General features: G+C 35.0%; 1 protein-coding gene across 6 annotated transcripts in view; it reads left to right on the forward strand.

The window, feature by feature from the left end:
* Positions 1–2,551: 2,551 nt before the first annotated feature.
* LOC143257314 (equilibrative nucleoside transporter 3-like) overlaps positions 2,552–27,709 on the forward strand; it is a 37,592-nt gene continuing 12,434 nt past the window's right edge. For 3 of the 6 annotated variants that reach the window (XR_013031782.1, XM_076515769.1, XM_076515773.1), the window contains exons 1-3: positions 2,552–2,686; positions 11,101–11,356; positions 26,802–26,952. Coding sequence is in view for 5 of the 6 variants with exons in the window: in XM_076515769.1 (XP_076371884.1) it covers positions 11,191–11,356; positions 26,802–26,952 (317 nt within the window). In the remaining variant the exon portion in view is untranslated. Of the gene's footprint in view, positions 2,687–5,103; positions 5,659–11,073; positions 11,357–13,250; positions 13,332–26,801; positions 26,953–27,709 lie in introns of those variants that run through there. The other 3 variants (XM_076515770.1, XM_076515771.1, XM_076515772.1) reach the window with 3 other exon arrangements.

A 27,709-nucleotide genomic window follows, 5' to 3' on the forward strand; every position in this document is an offset into this window, starting at 1 on the left:
GATAAACGTAAGTATATTAAAGTTTGTAAATGTTGAATTTTCTGGTTCTGATTTGAATTTTTATGTAAAAAAGTGTGAGATGAAACTAACTTTTTTAAAATAATTATTTCGTTGTTTTTCATTCGTTAATATCCATGGTTTATACTCTCTCAACGACTTAATTTAAAAACTAAAAGGGCAACCATACCAGTGTTTCTATCCTAACACTGGATATCTATTGAATATTGGTTGATACCTAATATAGAGTATGTTACTATTGGACGCGAACTATTTTTAATAACACTTCTCAAGTTATAGAAATTAAAACTTTCAGAACTGCTGTTATGCTTCCTTTTTGATTGTTACATGGTACTTATAAATATGTCTGCTTTTTTCCCTTATTCATGTTTACAGACCACATTTAATCTTTTTAACCTTTGTAAGATATCTCATTTTTAAGTATTTCCTAATGTTATTATTATCATACTAACAATTTATTTGTTCAACTTTTCATAATTAGTCCACTAAAATCACAGTTGTTTAATTCTCTAAACACTTTGAACCAGTTATTAAAGCATTAATATACCTTTTATCATGCTAATTAAGTTATATCATAATAAGGAAGAATATTTGACGTCATTTGTTTTGTTCCTTTAAAAAGTTGATGACATCATGAATATTTGCAGGTTTTACTTCCATTTTATATTGTTCCTCAAAGTAAAACGTAGAATATATTAAAGTGCTGACTTAGAAACAGATTGGTTATCATCAACCCCACATCAATGTGGTTACAAACTGGGTTAAGTTAATAGTTTTGAGAAGAAGTCTCCAGGTAATTAACCTTCTGAAATAAAAACAAATACATCAGGATTAGTGTAACTATTGCATTTTTTCTACATAACAGAGATAGGTACTTATATTTATCTATTCAATCATCCCTTCCATGTTTTATGAATGAGACACTTTTATAAAGTTTGTGGGTGTAAAACATTTTTATTTTATAATATAGTGTGTTACGGTGAATTTTAAATTATGAATTTTCAATAGCTCAAACTTAGTCAGAACAAAGATCTCTTTAGGCCCTCGAGCCAAATAGTCTTAGAGATAATATCACTCCATTTCAATTTAGTTGTAAGTAAGTTATAGACTATGACAAATAAAACTGTTTTAAATAACCTTTGCTTTATCACTTATTATAGTAACTTACTACACTTTCTGGATAAATAAAATAAAGATGCAAGGTCACGCAAATTTAAACTTATTTCTCTCACGACATTATTAAAATAAATATTATTTTATTATCACAATGAAAATGATTATATTGTCTAATTGAATGTTGCTTAATTTATTTATTAGTTTCATATCAGACAAAGCCAAATTCATTTTAGTATAGTGTTTGACATAATTTAAATATAAAACAACAGATGGCACTAAAACTCAAACTTTAAGCGTTATTATATAAGTCCGCAGACTCACTGATGATACACGTAGAAGAGGAACCACTACTCAGAATTATATTATTTCCCGAAATTATATCATCATCTGCCACTCGATTCCTTGAAGGAACACAGGGCCGCAATCACTTGCGGTTTCAGTAACATGTATTTAAGTGAGTAGGTTGTCAGCCCACTGCACCGAGCCGTCCCTAATTTAGTAGTGTAAGACTAGAGGGAAGGCAGCTAGTCATCACCACCCACCGCCAACTCTTGAGCTGCTCTTTTATCAATGAATAGTGGGATTAACCGTCACATTATAACGCCCCCACGGCTGGGAGGGCGAGCATGTTTGGCGCGACGCGGGCGCGAACCCGCGACCCTCAGATTACGAAGTGCACACCTTAACGCGCTTGACCATGCCGGGCTGAAACTATACAGAAGAAGGTTAAGATATTTAAATATCAAAGACGAATTTGTTAAAGTATGTGTGTGTTCTTCAGTGTAAATATAATTATTTCTCGTCACAGGACGCCTTTATATAACATTCCTAAATCATTATCTTTCGCTCATTTCTTACAATGATGTAAGTTAATGACAAATCAAAACGCGAACGTCATCAGTAATCTTATTACCGAAACACTTGACGAACGAAATGAGCAGACATGAAATATTCTTATATCATTTATTGAAAAAAATGTGCTTAAAATACAGTTTTAGAATAAATGTTATCAAGTTAACTTTATTACAAGGTCCCTCGCTGGTATATCAGTAAGTCTATGGATTTACAGTCCTAAATTCAGCGGTTCGATCTCCCTCGGTGAATACAGCAGATAGCTTGATGTGGCTTTGTTAAAAGAAACTAACACCTTTATCACAAGAATTAAAAAAAAATGTAATGCAAAAAAATGTTTCTAAAATGGATTTGTTTGTTTTACAGCAAAGGAAAATTAATATTCTATTTTTTCCTTAATTCGTTTTCCATAACTTAAGCAAGCATTACAATTTATTTAATTTTATGTTTGCTAATTTTACACATAATTATATGCAATTGAATATTTTTTGTAAGGGAATATATTTATCGTTCTTAGGGATGTCACATGACCGTAAATATAACTTTTATTGGATCTCGTACTTTACGAGAATCTTACGTAAAGATAACAAGAGGAAAACCAATTGGGTCTCGTACTTTACGAGAATCTTACGTAAAGATAACAAGAGGAAAACCAGTGTGTTTGCGCAGTGTTTTTTAGGTTATATGTATTCGGGAAATGGTGAGTGATTTGGAATATTTTACTCGTAAGAAAGGTTGCGAAGATGAGCACAAATTTTTAATAGTTTGAGTATCTTAGTGTGATGTATATGTCGTTTTTATGGGTTGTCGCACATTTAACTTATTTTCATCATCATGACTATAATTATTTCAAGTTGCGTGTAGGACTACTCGTAACACCAATACGAAAACAAAGTATCCACGTGTAAAAAGTCGTTTTTTCTTTAAAAAAAAGGAAATAGCTTATTAGTTTTGATAAGCTAAATAAATATAAATAACCATATAATTGTGTATAACAAATGAATACCCTTTTCTGATTATAGCCGTTTTGATGTTTGTTGTAGACTAGTGGTATTTACCGTTCTTGCATTCTTAATAGGAAAAAGAAAACGTATCACATGACCACGTGAATTTGGAATCTCAAGATAGTATAATATTAGAGTTTGAAAATTGTGTTTTTTTATAAAATAAAAAAGCGATAAATTAAGTTCTGCCAAATCAGTGAAATACTCTCTCAAACTCAAACTTTATTTGTTTAGTGGTCGTGCGTGATAACTGTTAAAAGTTGAGTGGTATATAATATAGTTTATTTGCTGTTAACTAAATTGCATGTGACTTGTTTGCTACTGATAATTATGCATTGTTTTATAATAGGTAATCGTGATGGATGTAAATACATTTCTTTTGCTTTAATGGCACATAGTAAAAAACCAGAGATGTCTTACTTTGAGGTGTATTTTAATTAAAGTTATTTTTAATTATGTTTTTGTGTTTATTTTAGAAATTTGATGAAATGTGTATATTCTGAAACTTTAATGAAATATTTGTTTATTGCAGTATGCATTATTGTTTAAGTGAATTTTAGGATAAGTTTGTTAAGGCTAGGCTTTATGAGCATCCAGTTATCTATGGTAAGACTGTTGTATCAACTTCTAGATAAAGTGTTTACTTCTAGGTATTGTCAGAAGAGGTAAGTGACTCTGAAGGACCTGTAGTCCATATTCTTAGATCTATAACACCTTTTGTACCTTATGAGAGTGTAGGGTTGGTTTGATCTCGTGAGGGTCACCTAGAGATGAATAGTTAAACACGAGGTCTGTTTTTCAACAGGCGGTATTTTTGTAACCCTTTGTTTTAATTATGTATATTTGTACCTATTTAAGAACTAAAAGTGACACAGTTGTTGTAACATGTTTCAAACCACATTAATATGTATCAAATCCTACAGTAATAAACATTCAGTTAACTCAGGAAACACTTTTCATATAAGAAGGGGGGTCACTTATTGTATGCTAGAAATGACTTTTTTTAACAAACCTTGTGCTTTAGTTGCCTGCAAATGTATTTACCCATATTTGCAGGTGCTGTATTGACCTGGCATCATGTGATGGTTAAATTCCTGCAGGATGCAGGATTTGATTTCCTTTTAGTTGCTCCATCTATTGTTGGTAAAGATTAGCCCAGGAGTTTCTAGTGGATGGTGTTGACTACTTGCTTTTTTTTCTACTCAATCACTTCAAGAACGGAGTAGCTTTGTGCAAAATTCAACAGACATGCACATATATGAGTCATAGAACACTTGTAATAAACACCATATCAGAGCACTGTTGTCCTTGTTTGCTGTCTTGTAGGTTATGCTACAGTTGTGAAAAATATCAGACAAATGGTAGTTGATCATACATGAGAAGTTGACAATTTAATTATGACAAACAAACGTACGAAGATGAGTGATTGTAAAAAGTTTATTGATTCATTGGAAGAACTATGTAAAGAGAGAACTACAAAACTGGAGGAAGATATCTAAGGAGGAAACTGATGTCAACAAACATTCAGATGGAAAATACTTCAAACATGTAGTTAACATGGAGTGAGTACAAGTTCTGCAAAGGCTTACAGTTACCACATTAGTGGATGTGTGATAAAACTGGTTGAAAATAGCCATTGTCTTGTGACTACTTAGTAAATACGTGATTCGTTAAGATATTTCACTGTATAAGTTGACCAAGCTGAAGCAAGACTAAATATTTAAGGTTCTAAGCTGTTGTATGGTACAAAATATTTTAGTAACGTCTGATGAACTGAATAGCATATATTTTACAAGTGTATGGTTTTGCACAATCTCTAGGGGTAAAAGGCTCAATTACAGATTGGAAATCATGTGCCAAATATTAAAAATGTAAACAAATGTTTTTATAAATAAGTAGGAAGATGCAAAGACATAAGTTTATCCATTTTAAATACTCTACTGATATTGTTATTATCCTATGGAAACAAAAACAAGCTAGTTTATTCTATGGCTCCCTACACAGGCTTTAAATAACTGAAACCATTTTAACCCATCATAATTTATTTGCTGCTTTTTATCTTACCTCTCACCATCATCACACAGAGATGCAGTAAGTTTTGTTTATTTTTCAGGTACATGATGGATGACGCCCCCCTTCAATCTTTGGTGATTTTCACAAAGTACAACATGTGGCCATAATCTTATTTCTAGTGAATTGTCAGTGTGTAGCCACATAACAAAAACTGTAAGATAAAGTTTACTGGTGTTTTTGTGCCTTCAGGACTTTAGGATGTTGAATATAAACTAGAGGAAGGAACTGACCTACAACTACATAAAGACAACACAGTGAACAATGCATATAACAATACAACATCAATATCTCTAAAGAAAAACAAAGTAACTACAGATGTGTTGCCACCATCTAAAGAAATACTGAGGACACTTTTTCTGAGCTCTTGAAACTGTGATGACTAAACCAGCCATTCTTTCCATTCTAGCTGAACTTCTGGCATAACACATTCTGCCATCAATGTTACAGAAGTGTCCACTGATGCTTAATGAATCTTAATGAATTGTTTTGAGATGTAAGAAGAAGAGCTTCTGTAGCACTATAAACATGTAGATGAAGCCATCAAAGTAACTAAAGAACTCTGACAGACAATCTATCCCACAGTTTTATAAATAAGGTTTGTAGCCTCTATTTCAGTGCCTTCAATATTTCTGCAACCAAATGTAAATGTGATCATGAAAATATTACTTTCATGAGATATACACAAGAAATGACAGTTAAAGTAAAAATTGTTAATATCAGCTCTCCTTGTTGATTGTTTCATTGTAGCTGTTTTGAAGGTAATAAGTTAAAGGTTCATGTTGTAGATGGACTTGATAACCAGGTCTTGGATGATGAAGCTATCACATCAAATTTATGAGAAGTTAAAAGTTTATGTTGTGAGACCCAAACATTTTTCTCCTGTCCAAGTGTTAGTTTGGGTGTCTAATGAGAGTTTCTTAAAACATTAAATACAAACATTTTACTCTAACAAAATGTTTGATACTTATGTAACTTTAACACGTCTTCAACAGGTTATTTTCTCCTTTTCCTGGTGTCCCTCTGTAACATAATGCATCCTTTATTTTATTGAAGTAGGGATTAAGAGTCAGGGGGATACTCTCTCTACAGTAGTAATAATGATATCAATATCCTTGTAAGTAAATTGGCATCAGACTTGATAGCTGTGTGAAACTTTCTTCTTTCCACTTATTCAGATTTCATTGTATCAGGTCATCCCTTAAATAATGTCCAATTTTAGGTTCAGGAAAAGAGAGAGGATTTCAAATGCTTTTAATGTTATTCAATCAATAATGTATGTTCCATTATTATTAATTACTTCCTGCCAACGATTCACAAGCTCCTGAATGTCACTTTTATAAAATTCTTGTGGTTTGGAAGAAAAGAATGTAGAGAGGGTAGTTTTCACATCTTTATGTGTTCTAAGCTCTTTTCCATTAAGATAGTTTTGTGAACTTCAGAAAAAATGATAAACAGATGGGGGCAAGGTCTAAAGAATAAGGGGGATTTGAAAGTTTTCCAGCCTTGGTCTTGAATCTTTGCAGATGTGATCCTTGCTGTATGGGACCATGCATCATCTTGGTTTAATATAAGACCTTTATGATTGATTAAAGCAGGCTTCTTTTCAGTGCAACGTTCAAGCAATCTAATTGTTAACAATAGAAGTCTGATGTAAACGTTACTTTGAGTGGCAGCAACCCAAACTGAATCACATCAACAATATCCCATCAAATACTCTAAAAGACTTTCTTAGGGTGGAGGACCATTTTGGGCTGTGCTTTAGGTACTTTGCCTGCACTGAGCCATTGTATGCAGCACTTAACATTCTTATAAAATATCCATTTTTCATCTCCAGTCTCTAATCTGTCCAAAAAAGGTGTTACGTTCACGAGAGTGCAGAGAAGTGCAAATGCCCACTCTTGCTCTAAGGTTGGCTTCTGTTAAATCATGGGGGACACATTTTCCAAATTTTGGTAACTTTCCAAGCTGTTGCAGATGACTGAACTGTTGAATGGATTGAATTAAGCTTCTGTGCTAGTTCTTAAACTGTTACAGCACAATCTTCATCTAGTGCAGCCAGCAGCAAGTCAACATTAAACTCAACAGTACGATCTGAACGTGGTGCATCACTTAAGCTGTAGTCACCTGATCTGAACTTCTGAAACCACCTTCAACATTTTCTTTCACCATGAGAGGCTTTGCACCATAAACACCTTGAATGTTTCGTGTAGTTTCTACTGCACTATTGCCTTTTTTAAACTCATAAAACATTATATTCCTAATGTGCTTGTGAGACACATCCATCTTCATAAGGGTTTATTTGATTAACGATCTGAAAAAGTGGACTTGGATTAGTTTCTTTTATTTGTCTGAACATTTTTATACACGTCCTACTCCATATTTTAGTCATTAAAGCCTTCTACAAAGACAGAAATGATGATGCACTTTCTGTATTAAATTTTCGGACATTACTTATGGGATGACCTGATACATGTGTATTTGTTGGTTGTGATGTAGGTGTAGATTATTGCAGAGACAAACGAAACTTTATTAACTAATCATTCGAATACACGTTTTTTTGGTTTGCTTGCAACAAAGAAGCAAAATGCCAGCCCTCTAGTGAGGAAAAAATCAGTCTTCTGTTAGTAAAGAAAAACTAAACATAAAAGAACTGGCATTTTGACCCGATGTTGAAACTTGAAATAAAGCGTTAATCGTAGTGGACTAACAACACTTAAATATATGGTACGTGAAAGATCATCTCTAGTAGAGTAATCCCAAGTTTTTGACGTGTTAGTGTTATAATAGGGATTTTGATGATTGACGTTAATAAAGTGTTTTATTTTCCTAATCTGACATGTTGTGTCGGTTATAAACGTGCGCCACAGGTGTTTACCATTGCTGAATTTCATTGTGGGTAATTGTCGTTTAAGTATATAAGCTTATATCAATCGTATTAACGTTTGACCTGTAAGATGGTCGATGACCAATATGATGCTTGGATGTGTGAATTTCAGTAATAGTATACACGAATGTACCACAACCCAAACTACTACCCAGATCAAATGTATGGTCTTCGAGGGCCCACAGACTCTTTTCCAATCGTAAGCCAAAAATGGTAAATATGTATATGAAACATATTAACAGTTGTAATAATTATCTTAACAGATGATATACAAACAGTAAAGTGTACATGTTTATCTACCATCATGAAATAAACCTGTTATTGCTACAGACAATATTAACTCTAACAAACCACAGGGAACATTTTGATGAGTTTCCCATCATTGGTGTAGGTGCTGTATGAGTAACTCTAGCCTTTTCACATTTCTGTTTATGTACATTTATATAAATGTGTTTGGAGCCCAACATTTCACCTTTTCTTGGTTGCACAGACTGGCTGTTGGTTCAAGTTCGATCGGTACTAAAACGCGATTACCAGTTTTAGGGCCGTGGGTGCGCTAAAACGCGTCGAGTAAGTTACACAAGAATACCCAACATTTCACGATGGGTGCTACTTACTAGATGTAATCTTTCATTGGTTTACAATTAGGGGCAGCTATACACAGATAAACTTGTGTATCTCTGCGCCAAAATTCTAAAACGAATGTAGTGTAATTGTGTGATCTCGGAAACTTTAAATATTTTTGAAATAAAGGATTCTGGGAGCTAGTTTCTCTGATATAATACTTTTAGGAATTGCGCATGTACCGTTTCAACACTGTTTCCAATGGCAGGTACAGTTGCACTATGCTCGCGCTAAGCCGGAGTGACGTAACGTTCATGATCTAATGATTACCAGTACCTGTATTAATTCTGTATTTTTGCTTCTCTTCAAAGTGAAGACTGGGTGGGTTGAAATAGGTCTCGCTTCACAGAAGTTTTTACTTTTAAGCCATAAAATGTTCTCGCGATGCTTTTGTATTTGAATGAAAAAACAAAAACGCACGCGGTGATGTCATGCATTTTTACGTGGGAACCGAACCTGCTCGGATTCTCGTTTGGTTTGAACCTCGTTGCTGGACTGAAATTACTAAATATATTCGAAAATTGTATTATATTATGAGTGGAATAAGAAACTACTAAGTACTATGTGGCTGTTGGTAGTCAAAACAAATAGGTTGTGTTTATTAATGTAGTTGGTTTCAGTACCGTAATGGAACATCTGTTTACACATACGTAAATACCTTCATTAGTGTTTGGTAATTTCCTTCTGTGTACATTGATGAACATCGAAACCATGGTTATAATCCACCATAACTCCAGGGCTTGCAATCAGATAGTGATCTTGGATAGTGAAGAAATATGGGAATAGTAGTTGAATATAGCGGATTTTATTACGTGGCTGTAGGTGGTGTACAGGTTCTGCATTGCGAGTGGTCCATTCAGCTAGTGAGATGTGACGCCATTGGCTGTCTGCCAATGAAGTCTGTTGTCTTTTACGAACATCTGTTGTTTATCGCTCACGTGTGATAAAGATGTAAACATATTTTGTGACCCAACTGGTCTTTACTTCTACCTTTAATGCGGCCGGTAGCAATAAAGGGAGAAATCAAATAAAGTAGAAAAATCACAATTTTATTATTTGAAAGTTGGAGAAACTTAACCATTTTTCATGTTTATACTTTTACCAGTGCCATTTTGTTTTAAGATTCGTGTATTCAAACACGTGATAATGCTAACACTACTGTCGATATTTGATGATTTAAGTCCTAGTTCTCTTTCTTCATGAAGATGCGAGATGCACAATGGTCATAAACACCCGGATTACGGTTTTTGTTTAATTTTGCTCATGGTTTAGATATTTATATTGTCCAACCACTTTAAGTTCGTAGTAATTCGTCAGTTGGTCATTTATTTTATATGCTGCTCTTATGAACTGAATCAAATATTACAAAAGAAACTTTAATTGGCTTAGACCAGTATACTAATTCATTCAAAGTGCTCGCATTTTAGAGGTACTGGGGCACGTGGACCATTAGCTTATAAGCCTGATAAAGGACCGAATATTTGTACTGCAGATGGAATATTACCCAGAAGAAGAGATTTAACAGTGGGGCACGTTAACTTCTAAACTGATCTGTATTTGGTTTTTAATATAACACTAAGTACATCACAATACTATAAACCAGTTTTATCTGCTGCATCAGGCACTTAAATGTGCTTTATAAACTGTGTTTATATAACAGTATAAATAGTTTGGGTTCAAATAGTTATTTCTGGACCGTTCTATGACAGAAGATGAACAGTTGAGAGTATAGAAACACTGAACGATTTGAACGAACACGAGAGAAGGGGTGTGTTGTACCTACCTCTTTATTTTTATACGAAATTAAAATTAGTTTCTTGCACCAACCATCCAACAACGGCGTCAACGGAAACTCTCAGTGTGTGATTACAACCTCGTGTTTACTTCACGTGTCGATCTGCACGCAAGTCTGTTCGCGTGAATTCGTTGACTCGAAAAATTCATGTGTCATCGTGAATTTCTAGCAGCGACCGACCTCAACTCCACCCATTTTCTGTATCGCTGAGGTTTACCATTATTAATTTTAGAATAGTTTTCCATCGTATATTTGCGGATACTTGTTACACGTATAAGACATACCAGTTGATTTGGTGGTTATCATGTGATATAAACATTTTTATGTGGACTCAATGTCATAAGTTGAGTGAATATTTGGCCACATTTGCGGTCTTGTGTGTGTGTGTGTGTGTGTGTGTGTGTGTGTGTACATAAATTCCATGTTCCGTAATTTTTCCATTGCAGCTTATCGTGTAACCAAACAGTGTGTTCCAAAATCAGTTTTAATTTATTGTACTGTTTTGGTAAAGTTACTTATATCTACTGTTACTTGGAGAATATATATTTGTCATATTTGTTGACATTATAACTGATTTTTAGCGTGACTTTTAATACTGAAATCGATTATTATCGTGGCGATTTCAGGTTCGATCCCGTTTCCAATGATTTATTATGTAAAACTGTAAATAAAATAAATAATAACAAACGTTTTCTCATCTTTTATAGGCAAGTAACTTCTGTAATATATTTCAGAATTTACGAGCAGGCCAATGACACGCTGCGAGTCCGAAAAACTGTTACACATTAATATAATACTAAAAGTAGGGTAGAGTTCACAGAAAAATGAATCGGGCCTGTCAGAAGAGTCGAGCTGTCAACACCGACGAAACACAACTAGTCGATCCCGTGACCAATACACTCTATCTTCAACATCTAACCACGAAAGAATCAAAATGTGACGGAGACAAGTCGACCTTTGAATCATCCAAACAAAACGTAGATGATCGAGGTAAAAGACATTCCTTGTTTCGTTAATGATTACGGAAAACCTAGAATTCGTCCATTTTGTTTAATAGCTGTTAAGGAATGATGTTAAATTATTTAAAATAGATTAAAAAGGCAGGATCATTAAGATGTTACTTTAGTGAAATAGTATACTTCCGTATTACTAATACAATAAATAAAATTGAAGTGAAATATCCGAAGTAATTTATGTTTCAATACATTTTGGAAAGTTGTCTAAGTTCCTTATTTTTCAGTTTAAAGTTGTCCCCCGCTGGCATAGCGGTAAGTCTTCGGATTTACACCGTTAAAATCAGCAGTTCGATTCCCCTCGGTAGACACAGCAGATAGCCCACTGTGGCTTTGCTATAAGAAAAACGGCCCGACATGGCCAGGGGGTTAAGGCGATCAGCTCGTAATCTGAGGGTCACAGATTCGAATCCTCGTCACACGAAAGATGCTCGCCCTTTCAGCCATGGGAGTGTTATAATATGACGGTCAATCCCACTATTCGTTGGTAAAAGACTAGCTTAAAAGTTGGTGGTGGGTGGTGATGACTAGCTCCCTTCCCTTTAGTCATACACTGCTAAATTAGGGATGGCTATCGTAAATAGCCCTCGTGTAGCTGTGCGATTAATACACACACACACACACACAGTTTAAAGTTATATGAAGAACATAAAAAAAGGATGAATTAAATAAAAAATTAATAGTTTACAAATAAGAAACAAAATTATCTTAATGATTTCGAGTATAATAACTTTGATAATGTCCGAATTACTGTATTTTATGTAATATTGTCAATTAGTCTTAAAATATTTTCACGAAATAAGCTCCTGCGAAATACGCCCTCAAGGGATGGGTGTACGCCAAAGTAAAACTAACTGGTATTAACAACTCTAGGGGTCTTGGTAAAACACGTCTCTTTGACACAAACCTTGTTTATTCGCAACTTTTTAGAACCGTTTCAACAGTATATGTTATAACAATATTTTTGTCACTGTTTCACGCACTGTGTTTGTAATTTAGGATTTCTATATGTTTTAAACATTAAACGATTCTAAGTTTGTTTTGTTTTTCCTTATGTAAAACGGTTTAAAGAGGGCTTTTGCCCGAAAAGTTGCATATAAATAAGGTTTGTGACACTGAATATTTTTTCATTATTATTCCACGTCTTGCGATCCTTCGTATACCCCTCCCCCCCATAGATAATAATGGTTTTATATTAGGCCCGATTTTTATATTGCAGGTGAAAGGCCAAAGGTCGAAAGAAATTACATATTTAACGAAATATGAAAAGGCCGAACAACATTTTAGTACCGTATACTTTAAGTCAAAAACATGCCACCAAACATGACTATATGATTAATGTGACGTTGGTTATTTCTGCACCTAAATGTTGTTTCCTTCTGTTGGATCTAACTGTTTTGCTCTCTTTTCACTAATTATAAAATTAGGGCCTGAATATATCCCGGGTCATTCTGTTATCGCTGGTATTTTAGCTGCTTCGAAAGCATGATAAGTTGTCACAATTAACTAATTTAAAGTGTGACCTCAATATGTTACACACGATAATGTTGCCACCCCATCAAAACGTTAACGATTTAAACCCATTGCTACCACGGTAGCTACTTTGTTGTTGGGCGATTTTTTTAATGCAAAAAAAAATGTTCAAACAATTTTCTGTATTACTTGTAGGGTTGGAAGTGGTTGTTTTCAGGTTGAAACCCTGCATGACATTCACACTTTACGTTAATAAAAAAAATCCTGTTGTATCCTTGCACTTTGTACAACAACACAAAAACGATCCAACTTTTATCATCAAGTATTCTGTCACTGATATTCATGTAGAGTCACGTGTCTTCTGATGGTAACTCTGCACCTAACTTCAATATTATTCAAGTGTTTGTGTACGAAATTAACAGACATGTATGGGAGAAAGCGAACTAGATTCGTTGATTACTTGGACTACTTACCTCACGGTAAGTCGCGCTTTCATTTGGCGATTTTTTTTTTTTTTTTTTAAGGGGAAAAAATTTTCTATAGTTTCTTTTGGAAAATATTTTTAAAAAGTCCAAAGACTGCTTTGAAACTGCAAAAATTAGCCTTTTAAATGGATGTTTTTAGAAGTCAAAAGAAACAACTTGTATAAACGTATATTTCAAATGATGTTTATGTAAAATTTGACAAAATTTAAAATATCACGAAACAACATCCAAATCGTAAGACTACTTATCACATATTGACCTCACTGGTACTGAAAACATTCTCACTGGTGTTTTGTTCGAAAATTTGGGTCAGTGTTTTTGCCAAAAAAAACAACAACCTGTAATTATTCGTTGTGGCTTTAACAAAAACGTGTGTGTGTTTTACCCTCTGAATACGTTGGTTTATAACTCGATTTTTGCCACTGGAGCTATGCGGTTCCAATACGACTTGTGGTGTACTGTGTGATTGACCTGGTATTTGTAGTCACCGTTATTGAATCTTTGACTTTCATCAGGGCCTATAATGTATTTTTGTTTAATAATCAAATTCTACTTAATTCTTAAACTTAGATTTGTAAAGAGGGTCATAATAGTTAGTCATGACCTGTCATGAACTTTGTTCACTGTGCATTATTACATGCAACCATGGCCAGTAATGCTACGTCATAACTAGTAGGGTACATGAAAGCTAATTCGTGGCTATATACTACAGAAAAAACTTACAACGTAATAATTATTGAAAGCGAACTGACGCCATTTTTCTAAATTATTACACGTGACGATGGAAAAGTTGGTGTATTTATAAACACAACACTATTGAACAGAAACTTATTGATCACAAGGGTTTTTTCTTCAAAATTTTCGAATATATTATTGATGAAATCCGTAGCGCCAGGATGAGAACATAGTGTATGTTTTATGATGTGTGAGCAGACTATAACGTATAGGCCTATAAAGCAGTGTCTGATTATCAGAAGGAAAAAAATCTGAGACAAGTTTATAGTGTAGTGAATCATACACAAAGGTTCGCCGGCTTTTATATAATAATCATAATAATGATCGAGAAGGAAAGTTGGAATTATGTAGGAAATAATTGGATTTATTCAGTTCTTCGGTTATTTATTTTGTGATACAATAGATAAACATAAAATTACCTGGTATGTCTATAAACGTAAACCAAATCACGACCTATGTCTCCAGAAAATAATTTTATTAGCTGAATATTTCACTATTACAGCTGTGTCAGTAGGTATTGATATTCTACACATTTCCTCAGCCAACTACACGTTCTGAAGCTTAAATCTTAATGTGAAATATGGGTAATGATTAGTTCTGTAAACAGTTTTAAAGAAAACATAGCCAGTGATCTAACACTTACTGAAGGCCACAAGTTCTACTTGACTCTGTAGAATATGACGAAATTCTGGATTATTCTTTACAAATATGTTTTATCTTAAAAATATTTTCATTACATCAATGTTCAATTAATGGGTGAACATAGAACCTCCCTGAAGCACAGCACTCTACAGTTTATTGAATTTGAAGTTAATTCCCCTGGTGGAAAGATCTCAATACTGCATTACAATATGCAATATTCGAATTCTGTTTGTTTGTTTTTTATTATTTAAATGAACCCAAAGTGTTCTATGCCGACAAAAGCAGTAATATAAATCGTCACAAGTCTATAATAACGTTCGTTAATAAACATTGTTCACAAGGGGTTCGTCTACATTTTAGTTTTACTTTCACAATTCTCAGCTTAACGTCATGGGGTTTAATAGCTATTTCACTTGTGAAAATCTTGTTAGCTGTTTTCACGCTTTCATGGTTTTGGTAAATAATAGAAGCCCCCTCCACATCCTAAATAATTATTTTGATACGCAACAGGTAGTTAGTATGAAAAATTAATCTATTTTGAAATAATGTAGAAATCTTGATAACCAATCTTAACCCTAATGGATTTTACTTGAAAAAAAAAACTAGAATTTCCCATGATTCAATGTATTTGTGTATTGGTTTGAATTTTGCACAAACTTATACGAGAATTACACCCTTTTGCAACTTAATTGAAACAAATGGTCATTTTACAATATTTTCAGTATGGCGGCCGGTGTAGGCTCACTGGCCCCTCTGATTTCCTTTTAATAGCCATTTTTTTCACACAGACGGCGTCATTAGCTGTGTTTTGCAGTACGGTCGATCTATTTTTGGGACATATGACGAAAATTTGAGGAATATTACGTCATTCGAAATTGTGTTAGAAGGGTAAGACCAGCCAAAAAACAACTTCTTACCAACTCGAAGAAAAAAACGGTATAATTGGGGTCGGAAATGCAAGAACAATGGAGGAAGGTGTTATTCAGTGACGACTCATTTCTTTGTACAGGGTCAAAGAAGTCTGCATGTTCGCAGATCTCCAGGTGAGAAACTTCGAGAATCTTGCATCAATTAGTTCGTAAAACATCCCTTGAAGATGTTTTTGGGCTTTTTCAGCTACTATGGCGTCAGAGGCTTACATATCGTAGAAAGTATGACGCGAGGACCACAGTACATCGAAGTTTTGCATAGAAAAGTCGTTCCAGAATTGAAAGAGAGATTTCCAGATGGATCTGGCATTTTTCGGCAAGATCTGGCTCCGTGCCACACATCGAAACTTGTGAAGAATTTTATGACTACAACGCGAATAAAGGTGCTGGACTGGCCTGGAAACTCTCCGGACTTAAATCCTATTGAAAATCTTTGGGTGATTTGTAAAGAAAGACTTCGGGGAATAAGACTATACTACGAAAGACAAGGTAATTGAGGCCATAATTGAGGTGTGATACCGCGATCCAAAAATTAGTAAAAATTGCAGTCAACTCGTGGACTCGATGCCAAAGCGGATTAATGATCTTCTAAAAAATAAAGTCGGTCATATCATGTATTACTTTGAGTAATTTTTGGATTGTCAGAAATGAAACGCAAAAAATTAAAAATCGTAATTTTCCGTCTTGTTTCAATTAATTTGCACAAGGGTGTATCTGCGCTAGCCGTCCTAAATTTAACAATGAAAGACTAGAGGGAAGGCAGCTAGCTAGTCATTACCACCAACTCTTGGGTTACTCAAAATTTTACCAACGAATAGTGGAATTGGCTGAACCACTATAACACCTTCACAGCTGATAGGGCGAGCATGTTTGGTAGGACAAGGAGCTTGTCTGTGTGTAGTTTGTCGATTTCTATATTTATATGGAACCACCAAATTGTGAATCGAAAGAAACATTTCCCTGTCTTGCTGAATGGAGTAAAAAAACCAAAGCAGAGGTGTTTATTAAGGAAAAGGTTGTAAACTGTTTATTTATTGATTGGTTGTTTATTCTTACTTATTTTTATCAATTATCAACTACCTCTATGTAACAAGTAATCTTATTAAACCATTAACTAACAGGAAGTATAGAAAAGTAACAAATAAACACATGTACCCACAGAACCGAGGATACGTAAGTAAAGACAAAACCAAACCTCATAACGGGCTTTTTATTTAGCCCAAATAACCCAGTCATAATCCGCTCCTGTATACACCATTATCACTGAATAATTTTGTAATTTCTTCAGTTTGATACTTCTTAAAATAATTAAGCCCATTTTCCCAGTGTGGGCTTCTGATGTAAAACCCTCAAATATTTTATTTAATAGGTTCTAAAGTAAATAGAATGAGACATCTTTAATCTGAAGTTACAAATAATTAAATATTTATGTTTTCAAATAACGTTACGTTTTCACACTAACATTGTGACTTCTGTAGCTCATCTGCCACTGTCCAAGCTAGGCCTATAAATTCTACTTTTAGATCTATTCCATTTAGTTAGATGTATAGAATGTTATGTCTCAGGCCGCTATAGATTTGTCTAAACTAGGCCAGTGAATTTTAAACCTAAATTTATTTTAAAAAATCAGTACTGTACACAATTAGACCATCGTGTGAAATATGATTCCTACTCGGTTCCTAGCACACGAAAACATCTATCATTTTAACCCTAATTTTACGTGTTATTGTGAACTAAAACTGTCACACAACACCAAATTTGAAAGTGTTTTCAAATCTAACGTGCCGCTGATAGCTTTGTTTAGCTAATACCCAGTAAATAACCCAAATGACTCGGTCTTTATATTATGCCCGTTTCTGATCGTCTGAATACATCTCGTGTGAAAATTCATCAAATTGGAGTCAATAGTTTCAGTGCTGCGAAACAATTAAAAATCAAACTCGACATTTTCGTAAATGATCTCTTGCGTTGTCTTCTTGCCAGAAAACAAGACATTAAACTATAGAGCACGCAGTAGAACTTTGGAAAGGTTTGAGAATTAGTGGTTACAACTCCGTGTTGAATAAAAGATCATAACTGCTTACATTTTGGCCCACCTGCCTTCATGGATGTAGAATGAAAGTGTTGAATCTAGCTTTCCTTTGTATGCTCAGCCGTCTTAAGAATACATTTTACTTCACGTGTTTCTCGTCATCACGAGTTAGTTCCTCTTAGCTCAAGACTTATCATAGTTTGTACCAATTGTGATTTTTCAACCAACTACTACACACTGTATTGTCTTATTATTACTAGTCTCGAAGCATTGTGGGGAAACCAAACAAATTTATCTTCCTTTGTCTGCTTATGTTTTAAATGTTCTTCTTTCTATAAACTAAAATTGTCACTAGATGTTATTACACAAGATCTACAGTTCTATGATTTTCATTGGTCACCTGATACAGACGATTAGTGAGTTTTCCCTCATGCATATTAAGTGTCCTCACAAATCGATGACACTGAGATAGAGGGCGTTGAATTAAACTCGATACAGGGATTAAAGCAGGAAGCCTATTAAATATAGAAATGGATAAAACCCTACAACCTGTATGTATCGTATTTATTCATTTATATCAAGACTTCGTGAACCTACGTGTTATTCTATCATCATATATATATATAGAAACGGACAGCTTAAGTGATGAACGTCTTAAACGTAAAAAAAGGAAAAACCGCATTCTTTTTAAATTGTGGGCGAAGAACAAGTTATGACACAGCACTAATTTTGTTAAACATTTATTTGGTACAAACGTAACAATCTGATTGTGATCGTTGCATTTTTATTTGCTTTTTGAATTTCGCGCATAGCTACACGAGGACTATCTGCACTAGCTATTCCTAATTTAGAAGTGTAAGACTAGAGGGAAGGTAGGTAGTCATCACAACCCAACGCCAACTCTTGGGCTACTCTTTTACCAACGAATAGTTGGGATTGAGCCTCACATTATAACGCTCCCACGCCTGAAGGAGCGAGCATATTTGGTGCGAAGTGGATTTGAACCCGCGACCCTAAGATTACGAGTCGAATGCCTTAACCCACCTAGCCACTCGTCCATTAAAGTTTTCAACTGTAAGGAAGGTACTGTTCTATAACAGAGAACAAGTAATTACCTGCACTTTGTGATTTTCATCGTTGCGTTGGTTTTTGGCATTTAAAACCGTATTATTAAAAAACAAAAACTGAAAACAGTGCTAAGTATCTTGCTGCTACATGATAGTTTCATGTTTAACTTACCGATGTGGAAATTCGAAGGGTCCGTATTGGGTTTTTTAAAAACAACTATATGTAGCGTGTGCGTGTTTTCTTATTGCAAAGCACCATCAGGCTGTCAACTGAGTTCGCCGAGGGGAAACGAACCAATGTGAGCGTGTTGGTTACAAGTATTGTAATAACGTACCACTCATAAAAACACTACTTATCAATCAATTCCACCAATTTCTGGTAGGCCTTCTCTTTATGTAAGTTACATAGACAGTGAGTGATTTCACTAGTTTTAGATCGGTTCTATATAATGACTGTTGTAATAAGGAAGATTTAGCACTATATACTGTACAACTACTTTTATTAAAAAAAAAAAATGCGAATTACCCACTATGCTCTAATATATGTACTCCAGTGGATATATATATGTGTATATATGTACATATTGATGGTTAATAAGTCAGGAGTTTGAATTGAGTTTTGTATGAAGTATCTAATAAAATATTATTTCGTGTGCAATAGCCTATGTATAAAATGTTAAGTTATACGTTAAAAGTTTTAGACTGTCCTGCTTTATGACTGCTACCAGTAATAACTCCTTGTAATAATTTATTAATGTTAAAAGTAATATACAAGCTATTCCCCATAAAAATTCTGTCTGGTTTTCTGGATTATGTCTAACAATAATAGGCCCGGCATGGCCAGGTGGGTTCAGGCGTTCGACGTAATCTGAGGGTCGCGGGTTCGAATCCCCGTTGCACTAAACATGCTCCCTCTTTCAGTCGTGGGGACGTTAAAATGTGACGGTCAATCCCACTATTCGTTGGTGAAAGAGTAGCCCAAGAGTTGGCGGTGGGTGGTGATGACTAGCTGCCTTCCCTCTAGCCTTACACTGCTAAATTAGGGACGGTTAGCGCAGATAGCCCTCGTGTAGCTTTGCGCGAAATTAAAAAAAAAAAAACTAGCAATAATAACGTTCAGCGGTTTGTTAACATATTCCATGTTAATAAAATACTCCAGGAAGTGAGTGAATTTTCGGTACTTACTTATTATCAGGGGGCCATTAAAATCACTTGAATGCATGAGAAATTTAAAACATTAATAAATTAATCTAAATAAACTGTATACATTTAATACTGTATGTGTTTGTTTTTCTTCTCTCTCTCTCTCTCACACACACACACACACACACACACACACACACACACACACACACACACACACAAAAGAAAGCGTTAGACTCGTAAATACCACAAAGAAGAAACAACTGTTTCTGGATGCCAAACATATAGCGACTGTTTGCACATAAATTCAGCTAATTACGACTAGACGATGACGTGCAGTGCTTCCTCGATGTTTTTCATTTCTTCCCTAAGCTGATCCTCAGAACCTTTCAATTTCTTGTGGAGTACCAGTTTCCAGAGCGACGAAATCGTACTTGTGGTTAACATTAAAGTACACTTATGTGGACTGTTCAATTTGCAAATTGGTAATCTCTGATTACGTGAACCTGAAAGCCGCAAACATGCAGTCACAGAGTAAACTTGTTGCCACGATACTTGCATGTATACTTAGGCCTACTGACTGATACTTACGAACTATCGCTTAAACCGAAAAGCTTAGAAGCACGCCTATATTAAAGATGTACATTTCGGCTACTGAAAAAGCCTACATCTAGGCCTAATTATGTAATTCGATTGGTAAGAACACGAGAATCATAAAAACAAACACAATTTGTAGGCCTGTGATGCAATAAAACAATTCAACAGACCAAACTATAGGGGGGATGATTGTATGCACCCTACCCACCACCTAAAATGAAGGAGGATGTATCCCCCATCCCCCCAGGATCTATGCCCCTGCCAGTAACAGTTCCGAATTGTATGACGGCCATGAGTCTGAGTAAATTCTCGATCTCTGAGCGATATTGTTTTGTATAGCTTCCATTAGAGTAGAAGTAGTGCGATCAGGAAATTGAACTAGAAAACACTCATTAGTTTGACGACAAATGCCCTCAAATATCCATTGCATTGTTCTTTCGTTGATCTATAGCAGGGGTGTGCAACATTTTTCGTCGGTGGGCCATATAACCAACTTCATCAATCAAGCGGGGTCACTTAAAAAACAAGCTTATTCGTGTACATGCACAATAAATTAAAAAAATTCTCAAAATGCAAGCAATAATATTTTATATTTTTGCATGAGTGATCATTTTAGTGCGACACTTGAAATTTAGAGTCCTTGCAGAGCTTGTCAATATCAGCTTTGACAGAAGTGGTTGCCACTCTTAACTGACTGGTCAAATGTTCATCAGTCAGCTGACTTCTACATTTGGTTTTGATGAGCTTCATTTTGGAGAAAAATTGCTCACAGCAGTAGGTGCTACCAAAAAGGGAGGCAATTCTTTGTGCATGACGGGACAAATTGGGAAACTTTTCACGTACACAGAGTTTGTAAAGTCTAGCAAACTGTTTTCAGAGAATTTCTTTTAGTGTCCATGTCAGCCTGCAGTTCAATGAGTTCCATTTGGCAATCATCAGGACTGTCTTCCACTGCCAAATCAAAAGGTTGAGCGAACAATTTCAATCTAATTTCAGTTTGTCTGAAATCTGGAAATCTGTTTGCAAACTCATCACGCAGCTTTTGTACACTGGTTCCATATTTGGTGCAATCCAGATTAGGAAATTCCAGTTTCCTGGTTGCAAGACATGTAAAATGGGTCAATATGGCTCTTCTCAACTGAACCTGGAAAAGTTCCAATTTCTTCTCAAAAGCACAAATATGCTCAAACAACTTATTCACAAGTTGACTTTTCCCTTGTAGTTTTAAGTTTAAATCAGACAGATGCTGTGTAATGTCTGTGAGGAATGCTAAGTCATTCAGCCAGTTCTCATTGCTCAAGAAGTCCACATTCTGACGTTTGCTCTCCATGAAGAACTTAATCTCTTCTCGCAGATTCCAGAATCTCTTCAAAGTAGCAGCTCTACTAAGCCAACGTACAGCAGAGAAGTACAAAACATCTGAATACTCACTGTCCAGCTCATCTAAAAAGTTTTAAATTGTCGATGATTTAATCCTCGTGTTCGAATATAATTTACGCATTGGACGACATTTTTCATGACTTCTGCAAAATCCAGAACTTTGGTGCACAAGCTCTCTTGGTGAATAATGCAATGGCTTACAACTACGTCTTGTGCTCCAATTGCAGTTAGAAATTTCTTGGTGAATCCATTTGTCCTACCTGTCATGGAAGGAGCACCATCTGTTGTAACACCACATAATTTATAAGGATTCAGTTCAAACTTTTCTACAACCTTAAGCACTTCACAAATATCCTGTCCTGTGGTTGTGGAGGAAAGGCTTGCCATATCTAAAACTCTTCGAAAACATCAAAGCCTGCAGTAACAGCTCTGATGAAAATGACAAGTTGGGATGTGTCATTGATATCAGTGCTTTCATCCAAAGCCAGACTGAAAGCTTCACACGAATTCAATCTCTCTTTCAAAGTTTCTTTGATGTCCTCTGAAAGATCTTTTGTCCTGCGTGAGACAGTAAAGCGGGAAAGGCTAGTTTGCTCCACCAAATATTTTTCTCTGGACATGCATATTCTGTGAATATTGTTAAACAATTTTAATAAATTCTCCATCACTGAAAGGCTTTCCCTTTTCTGCCATACATTCACAAAGCTTAAAACTCAGTTTTGTCACCAGTTCTGAATTTTTCTTGGAAGTGGTAAAAACACCTTGTTGTTTTTCAATGGATGTTTTTAAATGTTCAATTTTGTCCTTTCGTGCCTGACCAACAATTTCATCAAACTGGGAGGAGTGCTTAGTTGCGTAATGTCGCTTAATATTGTACTCTTTCATGACTGCAATTGTAGTTTGACAGACGAGGCAGACAACACCTTGATTATGTGGGACAACAAGATATTTTGTGCACCATTCACTGTTGAATAACCTTCCCTCATCATCAATTTTCGTTTCTTAACTGCTGACATTTTACTAGCCCTGAAATCAAAACAAAATTATTATCACGAAAATAGCAAAGTAGAAAAAAACATAGAATTTATTTACACATGGAACCTCTTATGGACAGAAACACATGTTTCTAAATTGGCATCCCGATCATAGCCTTCCGGTACTTAAATTACTTGAGAATAGCAAAATACAGTGTGACCTCGCCTATTCGCGGTTCGCCATTCGCGGGTTATGCGCAAACTGCGTTTTGTAGGTCACAGAGACTGAAAGGGCTTTTCGAGGAGATTTCTGTTGTATTTACTCAATCAAGCCGTTTTTATCAATTGTCGTCTTCACCAAACAAGATTGGACTGCTATTGGCTGACTGCCTCAGCTTCCCCAACAACGCAAACGGCAAAGCACAGCCCGGTAACGCACGGTACAATTTAGTGAAATACATAACAGTATGCAATATTGCTACATTATTACTGCATCAATGAGTATAAGTATCATTAGTGTTTGGGAAGCATTTCATATAGTATATAATCGCATACATATACGTTTTAAAACTGCGTCCAATATTCGCGGTTTTTCGCTATTCGCGGGAGGGTAAAGAACGTAACCCCCGCGAATAACGAGGTCACACTGTACATAGAATCAGATGCATCAGATGTAGTAACTGTAAAAGGTAATAAAATTTTCACCAATAATGAATGACGGACAGCAAAGGTTAGGGAAAATTGTCGCCAGCGGACGAAGGCGAGGTTCAGGACATGACGTTGAGTCGTAGACAATAGTGCTAGTGCACGTCACCTATTCATGCCCTAAGGAGGCCGACCAATCGAATTCGGCCTGCTCCTCTCTAGCAAAGATAATTTTAGAAGTTTGTCGAGTCGAAGCCTGGGAATCCCGTAGGATCGATGCTTTTAAAAATATTCCATTTGCGTTGGATTACAGATCAGGCCACATGGTTAGATTACAACAACTAGGGCCACACTAAATGGCTTGGCGGGCCGGGTTGTGGCCCGCGGGCCGCCTGTTGCACACCCCTGATCTATAGAATTAAGTTATGACCTCCAATTGTCTTAGCAGATCGAGCTAGTGAAGCATCTGCGCATACTTCTCTGAAGTAATTATTCCAGTCTGTAGTAGTTTTGTCCGTCATGTCTTATTGTCGATGGCACCAATCTATCAAAGTCATTTCAAATGCTCAGCAGTTAATAAAACGAAGACTTGTTACAAAAAGAAGCCGTGATCCCATAAACTAGTTCCCAACGTGCATATCTGCTTTAGTACGACAACTTCTAATAATACAACACCATTGAATTATTTCTCCAAAGTACACCTTCATTTTGTGACCTTTTTACGTATATGTTCAGCAGGGAGAATTTCATTGCCTTACAAAAAAAAAAAAAGAGAGAGAGAGAGACCGCATCTTCATTACTTTTAGGTAAATCCCAAATTTTCATCATCTTTGGGGCGAGGATAAAACGTGGCTTAACTAGAAAAAAAATTAAAAATGTTACTTATGTTAAATTGAATCACATTTATTTTTTTTATCAAATTTAATATAATCAAGAAATTAATGTCCCCCGTTAATACGTAAGTACCGAATTTTCTTATAATCATTATGAATTTGTCATTTCTAACTTTTTAAGAATAATTACAACTAGCAGAGACCCACAAAACATTTCCAGTTAAATTAGTATATTTATACATTTATTACGAATGTACTTTTTTAAATACAAAATTTCTAAAATAATACAAACGAATTGCAATCGTGGACACTGTAATGTGTTGTTATAGGCCGTACAAAGTTGTATCAAACCTTAACCAATGTTAGGCCTAAGTTCGATAAATAAATGAGCATTAACCTCTGTACGTTTTTTACTCTAGGGTTAAGCTTTCTTAGGACTAAACTTTACCATACTAAATACCATCGATAGATAAACTTAGTGTTATTCTACAACCTAACGCCAAACCTTGTTAAATGTTGTTGTATAGCTGTTGGTAAAGTATCATTACACTCACCTTTTGTTGTTATTTTTTCATTCATCTTTGAAGGTTTTTGCCGCTGACAGACTGGTTGTTGTCGAGTCCACATTGCGCCTGCGTTGTTTTTTGTTTAAAATTCTCACTGTACTGTTTATAATGCATACTGTTAAAGCTTAATTAGAGTACGACAAGTCCTAACATTCGAATTTATTTATAACATAACATATTGTTTCAGTTTTCATCATTACTAAATGATTTCAAAAGGTTTGAAAACTCGATACGTATGTACTTAGCGTATACTCTGTTTTTATCTGATGATCACGGTGATTTTCTATTAAGAGATAGCAGCCAAAACAGGGATGATTTCTGTATCTCAGAGCGCCTAGTGTGGGTATTAACACTTTTACTAATAAAGCAGAGAACAATGTTTTTACCTTTTTAGGTCATCTTCAAGTTAACAGAGAGAGTTCATAACCGATTGTTGCCGGGCGCACGTCTTGGGGACGAGAATATAATTAGTATCGGTATAAAGGTGTTCCTTTATGGTAGTTTAATTTTAGATTGAGTTGTTTTATAAGTAGGGCTTCTTTGATTTTGCGTTTGTTGATATTCGTTTCCCGACTTAATATTTGAGTGTTTTCTATGGTTATATTGTGTTTATTTGATTTGCAGTGTTAAAAAACGTGCGAAGGTGTGTTTTTGTGTTTGAAACTTATTTCCGTTTTTCTGATTGTTTCTCAAATATAGAAGTCGTGGCAGTTGTTGCGTTGTATTTTATAAATTGTGTTGATGTTGTGTTTCTCAGTGCAGTTTTTACATAATATAGACTTTAGTTACGTATCTGGTTTTTGAATAAATTTGGTGGTTACTGGAATATTATATTTTGTTATGTTTTTTCCAAATGTTGGTTATTTTTCGCTTAAGTCGGGAACATGGTATGCAGCAGTGTAAAGTTTTCTGGTGTTGTATATTGGGGTTTATTATTGTTTGTTTGTTGGTCAAGGTGGTGCGAATAATTTTTTCAGTTGTTTTTGGAGGAAATTTGTTGATGTTGATGAAGTGTTGATTTCATCGTTAATTTTATCAGGTGAACATAGTTTTGTGGCTGTGTTTATTTGGTTTCTTAATATGTCGAGTTTTTGTTTTGTTTCGTGTGCTGAGCCCTAAGTATGGGTGAATTTTTTTGTGGATTTGTTTTTAATTGTGTATTGGTTCTTGTGATCTTGAGGTTATGAAATGCTGTTTGGTTAGTTTTTTTTCCTTTCACAGGTGAACTTAATGTTAAGGTGCACAGAGTTAACGTTGTTTGAAAAAACTATGTATTCTGTAGATGTGAATCCAGCAGTTGTATCATCAACATGCCTGTACCAGTATAGTGGTGGGTGTAAGACCGAATTGATCGCTTGAGATTCAATGTGTCATAAAAATGTTGGATAGAACTAGTGACACAGGATTACCCATACTTCGTCCATTTATTTATAGGTGGTTTTGGTTATTGAACATAAAGTTAGTTTTGGTGGTAGTGAATTCTGTAGGGGTTGCTAATTGTTTGCTGGGGGTGTGTATCAATGGGTTGTTTTGGATATAAAGTTCTAAGCCTATCTTGCAGGCTTCAATTTTTGGGACTTCTGTGAAAAGGGAGATTACATCAAAACTGACCATTAAGGCTTTATGATTTAGTTGATTAAGAATAGATTTAAAGTTAAAAGAGGCTTTGAAAATGCCTGTATTTTTGCTGTTACTAAACTTTTCTAACATGTAAGTTAAGTAAATAAATAGAAAACAGTATTTTTAGTTATGTTTATTAAAATATTGTTATTAGTTTACTTCACATTGTATTTGAGCAAATGTATCTTGACAGAATGTTCTCTAACATATCTTTCTTATTGAAAAATTAAAAATTTTTTTTGGTCATTTGGGTGTCTAATCATGTTATGTCATTGAATAAAAATATCTAATTTTCTCCTAGACTGTGACATGATGGAACATGAGACACTTCTTGCTCCTGGTCCAGTTAAGCTCACTCCAAGTTGGGAATCTAGAAATATTCCAAATGATGAACTGAACTTTAGGAATGGTTGCTACAGAGAAGGTGCCCCTGAAAAAGAACCTAGGGATAGGTAAGCTGGTTAATAATTGTATTACTAATTCAGTCTGTTCAACACTTGAAGTTTAGGCAACTGTGTAACAAATATTTCAGAAACTTGGTCCAACTTAAAGGGTATTTGCAACAATGCCCTTATGTGTTTAATGTCACTCTAACTGTAGAAATTAGTTCATACTGAAACTAAAAGGTGTTTGTTCATTAGTTATTTCACATTTCTTCTAAGTCTGATTCAGTGGGTGTGAGAAATGAAATATTAACTTGAATAATGATGTATGCTTTTGTCAGAATTTTTCTGTAAATGTAAACAATATAAAGTAGATTTAATTACAAAATTGTTAAAATGTTATCCTTCTTGGAGTTCTTAGGGATTGTAATATAGTGGCTTATACCACTTAAGAAAACATAGGTAGGTAGTTGTGTATGGTGTCTTTGTGGTAAATTTTATTTATTTTTTAATAACTTAATCAACATAAGTAATGCACTGACAAAAATATAGTTGTCAGACTTCTGTCTAAACTTTTTCAACCTGCCTGTTCCACAAGACAAAACAAGTTGTAACTTAAGTTTCTGTCCAATCTTTTGTATTCAATGCTTGATGTATACTCAGTGAAAAACTGTGGATATTCCAGGGGTGACACCTTGTGACTTGTTCTTCAGATGATGGACTGGTTTATCAAGACATCAAACATCTTGTTACGATATGATGAGATATGAAAGAGTTTGGGGATGAAACTCTGGTGTTGACGCTGCAGTGCAGTATATATATATAT

The sequence above is a fragment of the Tachypleus tridentatus genome, chromosome 7 (assembly GCF_004210375.1).
Source record: "Tachypleus tridentatus isolate NWPU-2018 chromosome 7, ASM421037v1, whole genome shotgun sequence".
NCBI classification, from domain to species: domain Eukaryota; kingdom Metazoa; phylum Arthropoda; class Merostomata; order Xiphosura; family Limulidae; genus Tachypleus; species Tachypleus tridentatus.